The 19,956-nt window shown below is 65.3% G+C and overlaps 2 protein-coding genes across 2 annotated transcripts in view; one reads left to right on the forward strand and one right to left on the reverse strand.

The window, feature by feature from the left end:
• The window catches only part of SND1 (staphylococcal nuclease and tudor domain containing 1), a 128,132-nt gene that overhangs the window by 103,955 nt on the left and 4,221 nt on the right, over positions 1–19,956 (forward strand). The window lies entirely within an intron of this gene.
• Positions 9,980–13,733, reverse strand: LRRC4 (leucine rich repeat containing 4). The gene has a single exon (XM_009916019.2). The coding sequence runs from the start codon at positions 13,581–13,583 to the stop codon at positions 11,625–11,627; it is 1,959 nt and encodes a 652-aa protein (XP_009914321.2). The 5' UTR covers positions 13,584–13,733; the 3' UTR covers positions 9,980–11,624.

The following is a 19,956-nucleotide window of genomic DNA, read 5'->3' on the forward strand; positions in this document are numbered from 1 at the left end:
CTCGATGCACGTGGAATTTCGATCGGGGCTCTAACAAAGCCGCAGCTGCTGGCTCGCCGCTGCCCGGGCTGAGCCGAGCGGGGTCTTGGTGCTGGCAGACACCGGGGGGGGGTGGGGGCGTGCTCCGGCCGGCCCCCATGTCCCCTCCCGGTCCCCTCCCGTGGTGCCGTGAGAAGGGTGCTGGCTTTGACCCCCAACCTGTGAGGGATGTGGCACATCACGGTGGCTGCTGTGGATCTCACCCTGCTCCGGGCACGGCCGATGGCACCGTGCCGGGGGTCACCAGCCCGGGAGGAGGGTGATGCCGGTAGCACCGGGGCGGTTGAGCCTGGCCGGCGCGGTGGGCAGGGCTGCGGGTTGCCTGCTGCCACGCTGCTGCTGCTGCTGCTGCTGCTTTTCATCCGGGCAGGGCTGGTGCTGCTGGGGTTCCCGGGGGACAGAGGGGTCTGGTTTGGCTCACGCCTTAATCAGCGGCTTGCAAAACCGGCACAGCATGGCCGAGAGGCTGGGGCAAGGGTAGGATGAGGCCCGTGCTGCTGGCTCTGCATTTCGGGGTGCAGCTGGGGTGGGAGCCGGCTGTTTTGGGGGAACCTCTGTAAGGGGGTCAGGACCCAAACGGCACTCGGAGACATTCCCCGGACCCTTCTTTCCGAGCCGCGGCAAGGTGTGCACGGTGCCCGGCTGGCAGCGGGGTGGGGGTCTGCCTGTACCCCTCTGCCGCGGGGCCGTTGGCTGGAGGAACCCCCAAATTCACCAGTCCCTGCAGGGTGCAGCAGCCAAGTTCCCCGAGACTGCGGCAGCTTAATCCCTTCTCTAAGAATGTCGGCTAAATAGGGTGGCTTGAATAAATAAAAAATCCCCCGAGGAGGATTAAGGCGCTGCGATCCCAGGGAGCTGCCGGGGAGGGGAGAGGGTGATGGGCACCTTCATTTCAGATTCGCTCAGGGTGGCTCCTGCCACCGTGTCCCCTCGCCCTGCTCGGTGCTGCCACCCCGGCTTGGCTTTGGGGTTTGGTGCCCACCCACGGTCCCCGTTGTCCCCAGGCACGATGGGGCTCTTGAACTATGGCAGCTCCCTCCCAGGGCGCAGGGGTGGGTGCTATCCTTGTTTGCATCCCTGCTTCTTTCCTGGAGCATGGGGGGGTCCTGGGGTGTTGCGCGGAGGCTCTCTGGAGGGTGATTCCCTTTGGTTTCCATGGCAACCGGATGATGGGGACATCCCCCATCGTCTGTCTGTCCGTCCATCCATCCATCCAGCGCATGGGGCCAAGCAGCGTGGCCAGCGGATGGGGCCGCCCCATGGGGAGCTGGGCGGGGGGGGGGGGGGGGGGGGGGCAGGTCACAGCTCCAGCCCCCCAACCACCCTCCATGCAAACCCCCTTCTGGAGCCATAATTGTGGGAAATGGGCCCGAAACACCCCCTGTCCCCCAGGCTGCTGGGTGCGAGCTGCTGCCCACGCTGGCCCCTGCCAGCCCCCCCCAGCCCCTGCCACCTCCTGCCAGCCCCTGCCAGCCCCCCCCAACCCCTGCCAGCCCCCCCACCCCCTGCCAGCTCCCGCCAACCCTTGTCAACCCCTGCCAGCCCCCCCCAGCCCCTGCCAACCCCCGGCTCTTGTTGCAATGCAGCAATTTCCAGCCGGGAAATGCAGCGGGAGCCGTTCCCGCTGACGGATCCGCAGCTCGGGGCCGATTTCCCTGCCAGCGGCGGGTGCCGAGCGGTAATTTTAGAACAGGGTCAGGCCTATATTTTTAGAGCGGGGCTGGCGTTCGGTTCGCCCTCCCCGCGCACAGCCTGGCGCAGGCGGCGTGGGCAGCGCGGCCAGTGCCCGGCCGGGGTGGCAGGACCTCATCTTTCTCCTCCCCTGCCCACGTCCCCCCAGCCCCTTCAGCGCTTTGAAGGTTTTTCTCTCCATAATCCCGGCTGCCGGCGCGTGCCGGGTCAGCAGGCTTTTAAACTCCTCGGCTAAATGCTCGAGTCCTCCAGGAACTGAGCAGAAAGGAGCCTTTTATTTTTTATTCCCCTCTTTTTCCTCACCTCTTTCAAACACGGGGTTTGAATGCAAGAAGCAGGGGACAGGGACAGGAGGAGACATCCCGGAGCTGGCAGGGGACAAGCTCCAAGGAGGGGGTTTGCTCCTCGGTGTGTCCCGGGGCGGGTGGCAGATGATGGCACCTGGCTCTGTGCCTGCGTGTGCACGTTCACACCCCATCCCCAAACGCGGGGTGGGTGCGCAGGCGGTGTATCTCCCTCCCCCAGAGCCAGTGCTGGCACGGCGCTCGGTCACTGCTGGCACATTTCCATGCACCCCCCCAAGCTGGGACGGTGTGATGGCACGGTACCAGCTGCCTCCCTCCACGCTCACCCGAGCAGAGCAGCGGGAACGAGCTGGAAAGTCGTGCTGACACAGAGCTGCACCGTGCCAGCAGAGCCGTGCCGTGCCGTGCCATGCCATGCCATGCTATGCTATGCCATGCCATCTGCAGTGCCAATGCTTTGCAGGCACGCTGGGGATGCCCCAAGCACCGATGCCCATGAAAACCCCAGGGTGCAAAGCTCGGCTCTGCCGGCAAAGCCACCCAGGACGGTGCTGCCAGCTGAGCCGGCGCTGCTCCGGCACCGCATGCAGCTTGGCCGAGACTTCCCGAGGCCAGCTCGGGCTGAGAAGAGGAGGGGAATTATTCCGTGCTGTTAACGATACTGCTGCCTTCGGTGACCTCTCCAAGTCATTATATACAATCCATTACGTGGAATAGTGGATTTATTCCTTTACGGCACCCAGGGGCATGTTGGGCAGCCCACTTTGTTATTAACAGGCGGTGATGGGGCTTAACAACTGCTGGTGGCTTGGGGTGGGCGGCTGGGTGCCTTGGGGGGGGAGTTGGACCCTCCCCATCACTGGTACCTGGCACCCCCGGGGCAGGACAGCCATCCCGCAGGGATGCAGCAGCCGCCCCAACATCCCGGGATGCGGGTCCCCTCCCACGCATGCCCTGGCTCCCCCCTCCCCGTGGGTGCTGACACTCAGCAGCCTGGCCCCCCCATCCCATCTCCTCCGCATCCCTGCCTGGCTCAAGGAGTCCCCGTTTTCCCCCAGACTGTGGGGCTCCAGCAGGAGGCTGGGGGTCACGGGTAGCACTTCACCTCTCCCCTCGCTGATGGAGAGAAAAGGAATAGGCAGCGCCCGGGCATCTGTCACAAAATCCTCGCTGTGATGCTTGTTGTCCCCTCCCTGTCCCCCCACCACGTGTGTAGGGCTGGACCCAGCTTCACCCCACGGGGAATTCCTCATCCCGCTGCGAGCATCTCGGTATCGGCTTCGTAAATCCCCTGGGGACCAGGGCTCTGAGCAGCCCAATCCCTGCAGGAGGGGGGGGCTTGTTCCCGTATTGATTGCCTTGTAGCCCACATTTTTCCTTTATCATTATGGTTTTAATTAGAGGCTCCAGCTGCTGTGTCAGCAGTTCGCGGGAGCCCTGGAGGCCGCGGCTCCGTGCCGAGCTGGGAAGGGGCAGGCACTGCTCTGCAGAGCAGGCAGAAAGCCTCCCTGCCTGCCTGCCTGCCCCTCGGCGCTGCCTGCTGCGTGCCGTGGGGCCGGCGACAGTCTCTGCCTGCCTTCGGCGCTGCCGAGCCTCTCCCAGGGATGCAGGGAGCCGGAGTCCTCCTGGAAAAGCAGCTCTGGCCCAGGTGCTGGCAGGGCTCATTAAAAACTAAACGAGCCCTTGCCAGCAGTTCTCAGCCCTCACTCCTTGCTGGAGCCTTCGAGAAAAAACAGGGCTGGAGACCACGGACCGAAGAGTGGGAGCATTCCCCTGAGCATCCCCCCAAGCATCCCCCCGAGCATCGCTCTGAGCATCCTCCACCTGCCGCCGTGCTCCCCAGGGTCGGCATCCCGCGGCAGGGACCGGTTATTGAATCGTGGGCAAAACCCGCCTCTTACAAGGCGTAATGGTCGTCCCTCGAAGGCATCTCTCCTGCCGTAATAGGAAGGAGTCCTTCTGGGTGGCAGAAGCCATTGAAAAACCCCCTCGGTGATGCCGGAGCCGCTGTGACAGCCCTTGCCTTTAAGTGCCGCGTCCCGGCACAGCCCGGCCAAGCGCCAGCGGGTTGCCGTGGCCCAAGGGATGGCCATCCCGCGGCCGTGCCAGCTCTGTCAGCACCTGGGGATGGGGACAAAGGGTGTGCGGAGCGTGGCACAGGATGAGACCGGGATGCTCCAGGGCACCCGGCGTTGGACAGTAGAGCTGAGTGGCTGCCGTCGTCTGTGCCAAGGCAGCGCCAGGAAGGTTGCCGGAGCCCCGTCCCACCCCTTCCCCTGTCGTGCTCATGTTGTGCAAATGAGCAGCCTTATTTTGACAAGGTGCCTGATTTAATTACGTCGGCCAGGCTGCCGGCTTTCCCCAAGGTGCAGACTATTTTGCGTCTATACGGCGCCAGCCATCCACAGGGTCCCGACGGGCTTTACCGGCGTGGCGCGGGGGCCGCTCGCCCGGCACTGATGCGCTCCACCTCCGGGATCCGGGCCGCGGCAGCCAGCACGTGGCCGCGGCAGGGAGGCCACGCGGAAGCCGGGATGCTGCCCGGGGACGTCGCGGCGGAGCTTTGGAGAGCCGCAGTTGCACCGCGCTGGCACCCCGAACCCCGCCGGCTGCTCCCATCCTCCATCCCGGAGCCAATGGGTTTTCCCAGCCCTGGGGGACCCCGCATGGGACGAGAGGGTCCCACCGCCATTGCCAGCGGCACCGTGCCATCCTCCTGACCCGCTTCGGCATTAACCCAATTTAGGAGGTTCCAACCCGTAAGGCCAATTAGGCGGGGACGGGGTGCGCACAGCGGTGCGTTATGCAAAGCAGCCCCGGCAGTTGCTAAACTGTTTATGCAAATGGGCCCGGCAGCCGCCCGTGCTGCAATCCTAATTACTTGGGGCGGGGGAATGGCAAATAAAATCCTCTCCCCCTTAAAAAAAAGCGCTTGCCGCAGTCTGCAGTTCAGGCTTGGGGAAAAAAAAAAAAAACCAAACAACCAGGAAAGTGGCCTGGCACACGGCGGCAGCTCGGCCGGTGCCGGCACAGCCCCGCGGTGCTGCTGGGGAGGAGAGGGGAGAGGCAGGATGGTGCTCAGCCAACCCCTTCCCCATGCTGCTGCCGTGGGAGCTGGGGTACAGCACGGCGGCTGCAGCGGGGCTCGCCGTGCCTCAGTTTCCCTGCCGGCCCCGGTGGAGCCCGGAGCGGGGACGTGCCCTGCATGCCTGGCACATGGCGTGCAGCCGGAGGGGAACGGCGGCGTGTCGGAGGGCTGACGGCTGCCGCTCGGACGTCGCTCAGCTTCTTGCTTCGGGGTATTTTTAATCTTGACAAGGACATCCGTCCGTCCCTCTGCCCACCCGGGGCTGCCGTGCTGCCGGTGCAGCCCTCGGGCAACTCACCCACCCTTTTATTACAGAAATAAAAGTAATAACTAGGAATTTGGTGGAGGGCGTGCAGGCAGGACCCCTCGTGTTGAGCATCCGGAGCAGACAGGCAGGCAGAGCAGGGGTCCCCGAGCCCCGCTCTGGGGGGGGGGGACACCCTCTCCCGGCCACATCCCTGGGGACTCGGGTGGCACCGCCGGGCACGCTGCAAGTGCCGCGCTCCCTGGCACCGAGCTTGGCAAAGCCCTTGACAGCAAAAGGCTGGGGGGGGGGGCTGCGGAGGCAGCCGGTGCCGGACCACCGGCGGCAGGGCAGGAGCCGACTGCCATGTGTAGATGGGTTGGGGGTCCCGGCGGTGGTCCCCGAGGCTCCCACGGTGGCCCAGGGACACGTGTGCTGCTCAGGGTGGGGGAGACCCACGCCAGGGCAGGGAGCTGCCAAATTCCTCCCCATCCCTCTCGCCTGCCAGGAGGCCGAGGGTATATTTTTAACCCGGCGGCTCCGGCTGTTGCTGACTCACCGGCCAGGTGAAGCCAGTGGCCCGGTGACTAACCCACCCTGGCTCATTTTAGGCAGGAGGCGGCTGGGGCTGGCAGCAGCCGCGGTGCCGCCGGCGATGCTCCGAGAGGATCGACGGCTCATGGCTCTGCACTCGGCTAATCCGGGCACGTGCAGGTGGCATGCCGGCACCGGTAGCCGCTCGTGCCGCAGCCGCCCCTGCGGGGACCCCCGTTGAGATCGCCGTACCGAGGTGCCCCCCCAACACCAGCTCCGGTGGGCGACGGGGGGGTTATCACCCCTCCGTGCGCCTCTCAGCACCCCGGCAATCCTCTGCCGTGGCATCTGCCGCACCAATCCCGGCAGGAGCTGCCCAGTCCTCTGGGATTACCAGAAAATTGCCCCGTCCGTGGAATTTCTCGGGCCCGAAATCTGACGCGCTTTTTGTCGTGCTCTGATGAATCGAGCCTTAAATGACCGGTTGTTAAATCTCCTGCGTGGGAATGTATCGCCCTGCTCCCGCCTCCCTCCTCCGAGAGCATCCAAACCCCGCCAGGCCCAACCGGCAGCGCCGGTCCCAGGGCACGTTACGGCACGCTGCCGCCGCAAACCCGCCGAGCTGCAAAGAGGGAAAAAAAAAAAAAAACCCCGTCTGCAGCACCGGAGCCAAAAATATCTGCAGCAATAAGAATAATTAACGGGAGCCCCACGTCGGGTTGTGTGCCGAGCGGCTGGGTGCCCACGCCACCGTAACGGCTGCCTGCCGCGGCGGGCACAGCCCCGGCGCAGCCGCCCGGTGACACCGGGGCAAAGGGACCCCCCCAGGGGGTGCCACCGTGGAGCCCTCTGCAATGGCAAGGGGCTGGGTGCCCCGTGCCCAGTGCTGGCGGGATCCTCCGCCGACCCCCCCACCGCGTCCCACCGCCCCCCCCAGCCGCAGTTGCCGGGGCGGGCGCGGGGAGCATCCCCCCCTCCCTGGTCCCACTGCCGCGGGGGGTTTCTCGGTGGCTGCTGTGACATTTGCTTTTTTCCTGAAAGTGCCTATTCTTATTTAGTAAATATTTGCCTTTTCCCGAGCAGGGTGGCTAATTACCGAGCTGCTCTTGCCGAAACCTGCCGCTGCCGTGTGCAGGCGGTGAAGGAAAAGGCCCCGGCTCGGGGGCATCGTCCCCCCACACCGCCTGAGCATCCCACCCTGGCCGGGGGGAGCGGGGAGCCGGCAGGGACCCCCCGGCCGCAGCGGTGCCAGGGATGCGCCTTGGGGTGCCCCATCCGGCTCTCGGGGTGCCGGCAGAGCCACCGGTGCCCGCTGGCACGTGCCGACGTAGAGGCTGGTCCCCGCCGGCGAGGTTGCCATAGAAATTATCCTTAACAAGCCTATAGGTTTTAATCACGGGATGCTGCAGCTGCCGCACGGCCCCCGCTCCCCTCCGGGGTGTTTTCCTCATTAAACCCACCGGGACGGAGACCCCGCCGTGGGGCGGTTTGCAGGGGATACCCGTGCACCGGCGGGGTTTGGCATGGGGCACCCCTAACCCTGCCAGCCCCCCCGCTCCGTCGCCTGCGCCGAAGGCCGACGTGCCCTCGCCGGCCGGGCTGGCTGTCGGCAGCGAGCGGCAAAGCATCTCTGGCAACCGAAATCTCCCGTTCCCCCCCCCCCAAAAAAAAAAAAAAGCGCGGGAGGGTGGGCGGCAGGCGGATGGCGTGTGTGCGAGGGGGGGGCCCGTGCCTGGCATCGCCGCCGGAGCCGCCAATGAAAGGCTTTTATATTCCTGTCGCTCCGTTTTTCGCATGGCTCTGCGAAGCCGGTGACGAAGGCGCTCGCATGGGGCTGCCTGCAAATACCCACCCGCCCTCGTCCGTCCGCCTGGACATCTGTCTGTCCCTCGCCCGGCCGTGCCGGCTTTTTCCGCCCCCCCCATCCCGTGCCGCTCCGTCCCTGCAGCCCCGACCCTCGGCTTCCAGCCCCTTGCCTGCAACCCCAGCCTCCTGCCTGCATCGCCGCCCCCCCCACCTGCAGAGACGGTGGGAGATTCAGGCAGGAAAGTTTCCCGGCCCTGGGAGCAGGGATCGGCCAGCTCCGGTGCTGGGGCACTTCCAGCAGTGCCCCGGCCTCCCCCTGGTCCCACCGCAGCCCCCGGGCACACTGCAACCCCTTTAATCGAGCACGCTGCAGCCCCCCTGATCACACTGCAGCCCCCCTGATCACTCTGCAGCCCCCCTGATTGCGCTGCAGCCCCTTCAGTTGATCACAGCGCAGCCCCCCTGATCACACCACAGCCCCTCGATCATGCTGCAGCCCCCCTGCCTATGCTGCAGCCCCCCTGATCGCGCTGCAGCCCCCCGATCACATGGCAACCCCTTTAATCGACCACACTGCAGCCCCCCAGATCATGCTGCAACCCCCGTGATCATGCTGCAGCCCCCCAGATCACGCTGCAGCCCCCCAGATCACGCTGCAACCGCCTCCTTCGCATCACACCGCAGCCCCTTGTGCTGGTGACACCGCAGCCCCCCATCACCCCGCAGCCACCACCCCACCCACGCTGTCCCCGCAGGGCCGGCGCTTGCCCTGGCCGCCTGCAGCCCCTCGGTGCCCGCCGCAGAGCCCCCCCGCTCCCCTCCAGCCCTTTTTTATAGCGGCGGGAAGATGATTTACTCAGGTGCTCTAATTTAAGGCTAAAATTAAAGCTAAGTGCTTAAATAAAATCAATATGTCACTTCAACCCTATCCCCTCCTGCCTTGCCGCCGAATTAAAGGTTTTAATGGGACGTTTGCCCGGCCGGGCCCCGGCGGAGGCTGGCGCGGGGAGGAGGAGTGCGGAGATGCCGGCGGGGAGGAAGGCCCCCCCAGTAAAGCCAGGGCTGGGTGGGGGAGCTCAGCCCGGCGTGAGGAAGAAGGGGAGCAGTGTTTGCATTAGCAGATCAGCCGGAGTGATAAAAGCCGGTAATAAAGAAAAAACCAGACATACGTTTTGATGGAAACCTTCCCGGATTTCACCAAAAAAAGCTAAAAAGCCTAAAAATAAAAAAAAAAAGAACCCAAACCCTAAAATCCCAACGTTCAACTCCCAACGTGATAACCACGACGGCTCCGTGGCGGCCAGGCACCGGGTGACGGCTCAGTCCTGGCACGAGAGCTGGTGAAGCCGGGTGCCGGGGGGGGTCTCCTCCCCGTGGCATTCCCGGGCTGGGCAATGGGGTCCCCGGGGGGTGGGGGGAGCCCCTATTCCATCCCCGGTGCTGGAGGCAGCCCACGGCCGCGGGGGCGGCACAGGGGTGGCCCCAGGGCTGCCAGCGGGCACCGTCACCCCAGCACAGCCGCAAGGGCTGGGACGGAGGTGGCACCTCGGGGACCCCGCCGCCCCCGAGGACCCCCACGTCCCCACCGCCAGCACCCAGAGCACCCCGTGACCCCGCAGAGCCGGAGGACCCAGTGTCCCTGCCATGATGCCGGCGATGGCCTCCATCCCCTTTCCCCTGCCCGACCATCTTGGAACGCGGGACCCGCTGCCGGGTGATTCATTCCCGGCTTTATCCTCCCTCTCGGCTGCGCCCGCTCCCTCCTTTAATGGTGAATTAAGATTTTTCCAGCCCGGGGAACCCAGAAATCAGAGGGGTAACGGCCTCGGCCCCTGGGGGGGGACAGGAGGGAGGTCGTCCCACACGCCCCGGCCAGAGGGTCCCGCAGCGGGGGATGCGCCGGCATCTTTAACTGGGTGCCCACCGCGGCGGTGCCCGAAAGCGGGCGATGCCGGGGGTCCCGGCGTACGCACGCTTGGGTGCCCGGCTGGACGCTGGAGCTGGGGGGCACGGAGCCGGCAACGATCCCACCCCCCCAACACATTTCGCCTCCCGATTCGGGGCAGCCCCCCGCGCATCGTGTCATCCCCCCCCCGCCAGCTCCCTCCATTTTCCTCCCCGCCTCCCCCCCTGTGATTTTTTGGAAGCTTTTTACTGCTGGGAAGACAAAAAAGCAGCAACAGAAACCCTTTCAGGCTGCCGGCTGCTGGGGGGGGGACACGGCAGCAGCCCCCCCGCAACCCGCCGGCTTAACCCCTCAGGGACACGGCATTACAAATTTTGAACAATATTTATTAAAATACAAAAATACACTTGTTTTTTTTTGTTTGTTTGTTTGTTTGTTTCTCAGAGTACAGTCAGATCGTTCTGGCGTTTATATAGAGAGATATAGATATAGATATAACTTCTGCGTCTCCTTCCCGCCTTTATTCCCCCCCCCCCGTGCCCCCCCCCGACGTTTAGTTCAGATTTGACACCCTCCAGTAATTTTTTAAAGCTAAAATAAGAAATTAAAGTAGTTCCAGTGCCCAAGCGGCCGGGGAGGACCCCCTCCCCGTTGCTCGACCCTGCCCGTGCCCCCCCCACCCCGGACCCCCCCAGCCCCTCGGGACCCCCACGAGGCACTTGCCGTCCCCGCCGGGACCCCCCCCGGCAGCCACCTCAGATGCTGGTGGCCCCCCCCGGCCCCCTCCCATCGCCGGGCTGAGCCCCCCGAGCCCTTAATTTCTCCCGGCCCCCCCTATTCCATGAGCAGCCCTCGGGGTGGGCTTTGGGGGGGTGGGGTGATGGTCCCCATCCTTGCCCCCACCGGGGGAAGGGAAAGGGGGGGGTGGGAAATACCCACCCATGCACCCCCCCTCCAAAAAAAAGGACTAAAAATCGCAGCGTGTTGCTGAAGGTGGTCTACAATCATACGTCAGGTCTCCCAGCGGGGGCCCCCCCCCGGCCCCCCCGGGAGCCTTTAGCCCTGTGCCGGCGGCACACGCCGGTGCCCGGTGCCCGGTGCGGCGGCGCACGCCGGGGCCTGCAGGATGTGGTGCAGTGGGAGAAGGGGCATGGAGCAGAGCGGGGGGCACCCGCTCCTCGCCCCCCCCGCCTGCCCACCACCAGCCCCCCCCTGCACACCCAGCACCCACCCACCTGGGGTTTGGGTTTTGGTTTTTTTTCCCCCCTTTTCTTGTTTTTTTTGTTAATTTTTTGCTTTTAATACATTGCAGACGTCCATCCCCGGCCCACAGGCTGCCCCCCACCCCCCCCAAAAAAACCCCAAATTAATTTCTTTATTGCATTCGGAAGATTTGGCACAGCACGGCGGCTCGGACCGCCGTCCCGCTCCCTGCTCCGGTTTGAAGCCGGCGCGGCCGGCGAAGGCGGCACGCGGTGAGGGCAGCGCCGCGGGACGGGGGTCCGGCTGCATCTTGTCGTGTCCCCCCCGCCTCCCTCCATCCCAATCCCACCCCACCCCATCCCACCCCACCGGGCTCCTCTCTGCGCTCCCCGCTACGGCGTCTCCCCGGCGCCGCGCTGCACCGCGCTGCGCTGCGCTGCACCGCGCACGGGGCCCTGCCGCTGCCGCCGCTGCTGCTGCTCCGGTTTCTGCAAATTTGAATTTTTTTCTCTCCCTCTTTTTAAATACAGCTTGCGAGTTAGAAAATAGTTTTTTTGTGGTTGGTTTTTTTTTTTCTTTAAATTTTAATATAATCTGCTTCTCTTATCAGCCCATAGATTTAATATATAAGCATGTACAAGAAAAAAAAGTCTCTCCCCCGCTCTGTACAAAAGTTGCTGTCTATTTTTTTTTTTTCCTTTTTTTTGATGTTTTTTTTTTGTTGTTCGGTTTTTGTGCATTCTATTGCATTTGTAATGTCGGGGGGGTGGGGGGAAGAAAAAAAAAGAAAAAAGCCCCAAAAAAAAGTCATATCTGGGTTTCCTGTACTTTCTCCTTGGTGTGGGTCTGAATTATATAGGGTTCAGAGAGGGTGGTCCCGGGGGGGTGCAGAGAGTTCCCCAAGCTGTTTTCTGTCCAGTGGGCCCCGTGTGCCGGTTTGTAGGTGTTGTAGTTAATGTGGTCATGAATGGCGGGCAGCACGACTGCCCCCTCACCTGATACGCCGGCGGTGGCCGCCGCGGTCGCCGTCGCCGCCGGCGGGATGTCCTCGTCCACCTGGATGATCTCGACCGTCCGGGCAGCCGTCACGGTGCTGCGTTGCTGGTGCCGCTTCCGGAGTTTGTAGAAGACGATGAGCATGGCCGCGGCCAGGAGCGTCACCGCCACGAAGCAACCGATGATGATCTTGGTGGTCTTCATCACCTCGTCCAGGCTGGTCTGCATCTTGTCGCCAGAGTCGGCGGTGGGTACCGCCACCTGCTTGGGCGTCCGCGTGGTCTGGACCAGGACGGTGGTGGTGGTGGTGTACGCCGGCTGGTAGCCCGTCGACGTGGTGGGCACGGGCTTGGTGAACTTGGGGGAGATGTCTTCCGGGGAGATCTCAGTGGTCTCCACCGTGACGGTGGTGAAGAAGCTGTAGTTGGAGGTGTTGAGCTCGGCCGTGCTCACGTTGAGGTAGGCCGAGGCGTTGGAGTTCCCCGCCACGTTGGTCACCATGCAGGTGTAAACCCCGGTGTCCGTCAACAGGACGTGGGAGAAGTTCAAGGTGCCATCGTTGAGGACGGAGATGCGCGGGTGGCTGGACGCGTGGCTCAGGACCGTCCCGTTAGGCAGCAACCACCTAACGGAGGACATGGAAGGAGTTCGACACTTGAGCTCGGCCACCCGCCCCTCGGAGATGTTGAGGTCCATGGGGGCGTCCATGATGAAGGGCGCCGAGCACTGGAAGGAGGTCTGGTCCACCTCCACCAGGAACCTGCCCCGCATGTGCAGGGGGGCATGGCAGCGCCCGCAGCAGGTGGAGTTGGTGGGGATGTACTCCCGCAACCACCACGACAGCCAGAGGATGTCGCAGTCGCAGTCCCAGGGGTTGTGGTGCAGGTGGAGCTCCACCAGGTACCGCAGCGGGGCGAAGAGGTCGTGGGGCAGGGAGGAGAGGTTGTTGTGGGCCAGGTTGAGCTCCACCAGCGCTGTCAGGTCGTCGAAGGCGTTCCGCTCGATCAGGTTGATCTGCGAGTTCATAATCCAGAGCTTTTTGAGGGACTTGAGCCCATGGAAGGAGCCCGGTTTGATCTCGGGGAAGTTGTTGCCCGACATCTCCAGCTCCTCCAGCCCCACCAAGGGCGTCAGGTTGGGCATGTCCTTAATGTTGCACATCCCCAGGTTCAGGTACTTGAGGTTGTACAACCCCTCGAAAGCCCCCTCGGAGATGTACTCCAGCTTCTTCAGCTCGCCCAGGTCCAGGCGCATGAGGGAGGGCACCCGGTTGAAGGCGTACGAGGGGATGCTCTCGATGGGGTTGTTCCTCAACCACAGCTCCCGCAGCTTGGAGAGGTACTCGAAGGCCCCGCTGGGGATGACGGTCAACCAGTTGTCAAAGAGCTCCAAGGTGTTGAGGCTGGCCAGCCCGTTGAAAGCCCCCACCTCGATCTGCCGGATGGCGTTCCTGCCCAGCTGCAGGACCTCCAGGTGATGCAGGTGGCGGAAAGTGTCCGCCTGGATCATCTGGATGTTGTTCTCCATGAGGTTGAGGTACCGCGTGTTGGAGGGGATGCCGGGGGGGACCTCGGCGAGGCCGCGACGGGTGCAGACCACCTTGCTGAACTGGTTACTGCAGGAGCAAACGGAGGGGCAGCTCTGGGGTCCGGGGGAGGCGGCGGCGACGTATAGGATCCACGCGTGTACCGTCAGGTAGGAGACCAGGGCAGCTCTCCAGGCGCGGCGGCGGCGGTGGTGGTGCACAGTTACCTGCCACAAGAGCTTCATGATGTGGCACGTTCATCATTCACCATCGTCTGGGGATGTCGGCGTGAAAAGGAGAACTGGCTCAGGGCCCCCCCCCTCTCCCGGCTCCGACAAGCTGGGCCCGGCTGGCCGGAGGGGGGGGGGTCGCGGTGCTGGGGAGGGGGGGTGGGGGGGTACGCCGAAAGGGGGGGGGGGTGTGAAGGAAAAACGAAAATTTAGCCCCCCCCAAAAAGCAACAATAGGTGCTGGGGGGGTGGGGGGGGAGGAAAGAGGTGCCCTCCCTCCCGGCCGAGCCCCGCGCTCCAGCCGTACCTACCTGGGGAAGGGGCGGGGGGGGCCGCTCCGGGGGTGCTCGGCGCCGAGCAAAGGGGGGAGCGGGGCCGGGGCGGGGGGGGGGGGGGGGGCCGGCTCCGGAAAAAAAAAAAAAAAAAAAAAAAAAAGACAAAATGGCTCCTGGAGGCTGCGGTGCAGGAGGTGCGGGGAGGGGGGGGGCCGGCCCGGCTAAGCGGGGGCCCGGCAGCCCCCCGCCGCGGCGAGCCCCGCCGCCGCCGTCGTTACCCGCGCCTCGCACCTCCGCCCGTGGGGCCGCCCCGGCCGCCCCGGCCGCCCCGGCATGGCGGCCCCCCGCCCGCGGGGAAAGGCCGGCGAGGAGAAGGAAAAAAAAAAAAAAAAAAATCAATAAAAAAAAGATTGGGGGAAAAAATTGGGAAAGAAAAGGGGAAATGGGAAAAAATCAAAAATAAAAATTATTTGAAATAAAAATGGTTAAAAATAAGAAATCGAAAAATAAAAAAATAAAATGAGGAATGAAAATAAAAGGTTGAAAATAAGAGATTAAAAATGAAAAGGAGAGGAGATGAGAAAATAAAAATGAAAAAAATTAGGAAAAATTCAAGGATACGTAAAAATAAATAAATAAATAGCTAAAAGCCCCCAAAGGAGGGGGGGGGGGGGGAAATCAATTAGAGGAGGGGAAGGGCCGAAGCGGGTTGGGGGGGGCGGCTGTCGGCGGGGAGAGAGCCCCGGCGCGGCGTCCGTCGGTCGGTCGGTCGGTCTGTCGGTCGGTCGGCGGGTCCGGCGGGGAGCGCGTGTGCGTGCGTGTGTGTGCGCGTGGGGCGGTGGGTGGCGGGGGGGGGGGGTCCCGTCCCCCCCTCTTTCCGCCTTCCCGCGTGGGTCGGGTGTCGCGCCTTCAGCGGCTCGTCCGCCCGCGCAGCGGGTCGGCGGCGACGGCGGCGGCGGGGGTGACGGCCCCGGGGCCGGCGGACATCCTCCGTTCCTAAGGGCCGTAGGGTCCCCGCGGAGCCCCGGGGCGGCGGCGGCAGCGGGCGGCGGTGCGGGCGGCGCGGGCGGCGCGGGCGGCGCGGGCGGTGCGGGCGGCAGCCGCGCAGGCGGCTCTCTCATCCTTTTGTCCTTCAGTGGGAGCGCGGATGGATTGCTGACGCATCGTGTTGGGAGCCCGGCAGCAGCGGGGGATGCTGAGCCCCGCCGGCCTCGCCACAGCGCTCCGGCACCCCCCCGCCGCCCCCCCCCCCCGCACACACGCGCACCCGTACGCCCCCACCCGACCCCGCAGCCTTCCTCCCTCCCTCCCCACCCACCCCCCCCCCGCCGCCCACCACGCTCCGGAGGGGCCCCACCGGCCCCGGTGTAGCCGGTGCGGCGGCCGGGAGCTATTTTCGGGCTCTGCTGCTCTGGAAGGAAGATGCGGGATGGGCTGCTTCCTCCTCCTCTTCCTCCTCCCCTCCTCCTCCTCCTCCTCCTCTCCTCCTCCTCCTCCTCCTCCTCCTCCCTTGCCCGCAGCCCCGCTCCGGGGAACCGCGCTGGGGATATGAGGGGGGGCGGGGTGGGGGGGTCTCAGCGAAGCCGCCTGACCCCCCCTCCCCGGCCCCGGAGGAGGGGAGCGCCGCGGCCGCGGGCTGAGGACGGACGGACGGATGGACGGACGGATGGACGGACGGACGGAGGCAGCCAGCGGCTTTAAGGTGATGGGGGGGGCGCGGCTCCATCTCACCCACACCCCCCTCCCATGCGATGCAGGACCTGGTGCTCAGCTGAGCAGGGGTCTGTGGACCCCCAGGTGCGGCCCCCCCCGCCCTGCGCCAGACTCAGGGCTGAGACCCGACACAAGCTGGGACACTGATGGAGAGGACAAGCCCAGTTCTGCAGCAGTGCAGGTCGGGGGGGGGCGCGGGTCCGGCTCCGCCGTGGGCTGGGGAGTGGGCACGATGCCGGGGCAATAGGCGCGTGGGTGCCGCCTGCTTTATGGGGTACGGGCTGGGGGGGGTGCACCTGGGTGTCCTACCCCTGTCACCATCTTGCCCCCCCGCCCCCAGCAGCCACGGGGTGGCCCAGTGCGGGTGGATAATTAGCACCAGCCACGTAATGAACCCCTGGCATTGCAGGGGGGCAAACACCAGCACCCCCAGGGTCCCGTGGGTGCTTGCACTGGGGTGGCCCCTGCTGCAAGGTGGGTGACACCCCGGTGTACATTGCTGCTGGGCGCGAGCGTGGGGGGTACGGAGTGGGATCGGGGGGGCTGCGCACCCCACTGTGGAGCCTCCCTCCCCCTGTTTTACACCCCTGTTGAGCTGCTGGCAGCCGAGGGCTTCGCCGGCAGCACCGAAGGGTCCCGAGCGGCAGCGGGGCCCTGGGTGGCAGCTCTGGAGGGGCCTCGCCCCAGTTTTAATTAATACAAGAGAATGAGGGCGCAGGCGGGGGGGCTGGGGGCTCCCCCCGTTCAGCACCCAGCTTGGTGCTCCCCCACGGGCTGCTGCACCCAGCAGGATGCGTCCCTGCGGGACGTGGGGCCACCGGCAGCGCCGGGGGGGGTATCCCCAGGGTCCTGGATGGGGGGTGCCCCGACCCCCCCAGGCTGGCAGCAAGGAGGTGCTGGGGGTGGGCATGCTGCGGGGGGGGGTGCAGGGTGAGGTGATGGGGGGGAAACCTGGGAGCTTCTTTTCTTGGGGGGTGGGGGGGGTGTTAAAACCCACCCCAGTCTTCTGTGGATTCTCTGATGTCTGATCGAAGCCACGCCTGCACCCCACCGTCCCGGCTGGGTGGGCGTCCCTGGGGACCCCGTGCAGGATTTTGGTGTCTGTGGGGGCCCCAGCCCTGTGTTGGGATGGGGAGGGGGGGTCACAGGACGGGGACATGCCAACAGCACCCGCTGTGCAAGGGAGCGGGGCTGGGGACATCCCCCCTGCCGGGAGCGGGGCTGTGCACCCAAACCGGGGTCTGTGGCGGGGGGAGGACGGGGAGTGGGGCTGGCACAGCCTGGCAGGGACTTGTCCTGCCCCAGCACCCCCCCGGGGGGGTGGCACTTGGAGCTGTCACCCGAGTGCCACCAGTGGGCTGCGGGTTGGTGGGTGCCCACAGCTGGCTGGGCAGCTCTGTGGGGCTGGTGGGTGCTCGGGAGTCCATTAATGTCCCGCTCGTCCCCTCGCCGGTGACCCTGCTGCAGGGCGGGGATGGCACAGGGGACAGGGACACCTTTACCGCCGGAGCATTGCCCCATGGCGTTGTGGGGTCCCAGCAGGCGTGCGTGGGGTGCTGGTCCCTGCGGACTGGTCCGGCTGGAGGCGGCACGAGCATCCCTGGGGCCAGCGGGCGACCTGGGGCCTCATCGTGCCCCACGGCATGCCAGCAGCCCTGGGCTGTGCCGTGCACGTGCCGTGGCAGGCACCGTGCCGGCAGACAGCGCGGTGGAAGGGAAGGATGTTGCAAGGCTTTTTTAAGCAGTGGGGAAAGGTTATGACAGGATTGATGAGCTTCAGGGTGGGAAAACAGCTCCGTGTCTGGCAGCACCGGCAGAGCCAAACACAGTTAACCACGCAGAAGGCTACGGCAGGGTAATTAAATTATCCCAACGTGGCACCTGTAAAGCAGCGAGGGCCCATCCATCTCCTGCTCAACCCAAACCTCGCCTCTCCTTCCTCCATCCCCGGTGGGGAGCGGCGTGGCCGGTGCCTTTGCCACGCACCCGGCGCCGGCATGTGCCGTCCCGGTGGCCGCACCGGCCGCGACCCAAACCCCGTCCTGGGCTGCAGCTCCGGCGACTGGAAGGGGCTGCGGGAAGACGACAACCCTCTACCCATTGCCGGCAGCGCCGCGGTGTCGAGCTGTGCACCCACCGCCGCTCACCGGCTGGCCGCCGGCCCCGCTGCAGCTCTGGGAGCGCGGCTGCCAGCCAGGCGGATACAATTAGCCACCGGCCCCTGACGAAGGCTTCGTGGCGAAGGGATGCGGCCGGCAAAATGCCGATGCTCCAGGCGACGGAGCGGAGGTCGGCGCAGGGCTGGGTGGCCTCGCAGTGCCGTGGTACCTGGGGTCAGGGCTCGCCGGAGCAGGCAGCAGGGCAGGCAGGAGGGAGCACCCCCTGCTCCCGGCCAGGCTGGCAGATGCAGGCAGTGGGCAGCGGGGTGCAGCTCCCCAGCATCCGGGCGGGAGATGCTCCGTGCGCAGGGCACGCGATCGCTTGTGCTTTGCTCGAGTGTTCGTGCACACGTGTTCGACCTGCGCGCGGGAGCTGGGGCGCGCACCCGTGGGTGCCTGGGCTCTGCCAGCGCCCGGTGCGCCATGGGGGCTGCACTTACGGCCGCCCTGGCCTGGCACAAGGGAGGTTTGGGAATGGGGATGCCAGGGGTCAAATTTGGCCGAGGCCGAGGCGTGCGGTGCCGCACTGGCTGCACCGTGTCCCGCTGCCGTTCGGTCCGGCTGCCGCTGGATGGAAATGCGGCTTTTGTGCCAGAGGCCGTGACAGAGCCTTGCTCCGGGCGTTACGGACCGGGCGCTATGGCCCCAGGGATGCCGCAGCCTGGGGGGACCCATCACCCACCCATGGTACCAAGCAAACAAATTTCTGGGCTGCTGGCAACAGCCCTGCTCAGCCGGGAGGACCGGTGGGACCCTCCATGGTGGTCGGGGGGTCGGGCACAGCCCCTTGGGCACAGCGTGGCACACCCGGAGGGGTCCGGCTCTCCCGGAGGGAGGATGCTCCGGGCTCCCTCCTCTTCCTCGGCGGCAGCAGCAGGCAGCGGAGGCGATCAGCATGCCGGGCGCGTGCAGGGAGCCTTGGCTCGCCGCCGCCCCATGGATGCTCTCAAAGGGGCTTTATGTGCACAGAAGCTCCGGGGCTCGGCTGGCCCCCAGCCTCCCCCACCCTGTGGCTGGTAGCCCCCAGGGTCGACCCTTTTGAGGGGTGCTCCTCATGCCAGGGCTCAGCTCTTTGCAGCAGGGTGGGCCTGGGGTGGGAGGCAGGTGGACCCCCACCCTGGGCAGCGTTCGGATACTGCCCAGGACGCTGGACACAGCTGGTCCAGTGTGCTTCATCTGCAGCATCTCCTGCCTGCTCGGCATCCCCTGCCTGCCCACTCCCAAAGCGCCGTGGGGCTGCAAGCCCCCAGGCTGGGGAACGGAGGGAGCTCCAGGGGACACCAAGACTGTCCCCAGCAGGGGTGACACATATGTCCCCAGCACCGGACTTGGCTGTGCCGGCTGCTGGTGCCTGGATTTGGTGCCGGAGGGTGGGATTGCTGCCTGGGGACCACAACAGGGGGATCAGCTCCCAGCAGCGTCCATGGAGCTCCCCCTTACCCACACACCCTACACCGTGTGAGATGCCAGCTGATGCCACGCGCTTCGCAGGGAGCATTATTTTGCAAATCCACTTGTTTGGGGGCTTTAATTCCCATTATGGGATTAATGGCGATTACTGGCCCCAGCAGAGCTGCTGGGAAAAGGGAGCTGGTGGGTTTGTCATGGGGTGGTGGGGACGCCTGCTGTGCCGCCACGGTGGTCTGGAGCTGGCCCCAGCTCAGTCCTTCCGGAGCTGCTGGGAAGGGAGATGTGGGGTTCTCCGGGGCTGCGGCAGCGTGCTGCGGGGTGACGCGCACACAGGTATATGGGGTGCAGGGTGGTCGGGGTGCACGGGGTCTGCAGGGTGCAAGGGGTACATGGGGGTGTGCAAGGTGCATGGGGGTGCACGGCGTGCCTGGGGTGCACAGGGGATGCTCCCTGCCTGCAGAGCATCGCAAGAAATCGCCGTGCAGCTGCGATGGAGCAGAGATGCTCTTGCCCTGTTCCTGCCCAGCACCTCGGCTGGGTGGGTGCAGCCAGCAGCACCCCCAGTTGCTTGCCGGGTTTCCGTGCCGTGCCCGGCTGCTCCTGCCCGCAGCGGCAGAGCCGAGGTTCGGGCAGTGGAAATAATCTCCTGGCCTCAGAGATCCCGGTGAAACACATCCCTGGAGTGCGTCACCCCTGGGCTGCGAAGGGCCTGGCAGGGCGGCGGGACTGCGAGTGTGCAAGGCAGCAGCACTGCCTGCAGCCCTGCCTGCGCTGCCAGGCAAGCAGCTCTGCGCCGGGGCAGGGGCTGCAGGCTGCCAGCGGTGGCCGGCTT

This window comes from Haliaeetus albicilla, chromosome 14 (genome assembly GCF_947461875.1).
Source record: "Haliaeetus albicilla chromosome 14, bHalAlb1.1, whole genome shotgun sequence".
In the NCBI taxonomy this organism is placed as follows: domain Eukaryota; kingdom Metazoa; phylum Chordata; class Aves; order Accipitriformes; family Accipitridae; genus Haliaeetus; species Haliaeetus albicilla.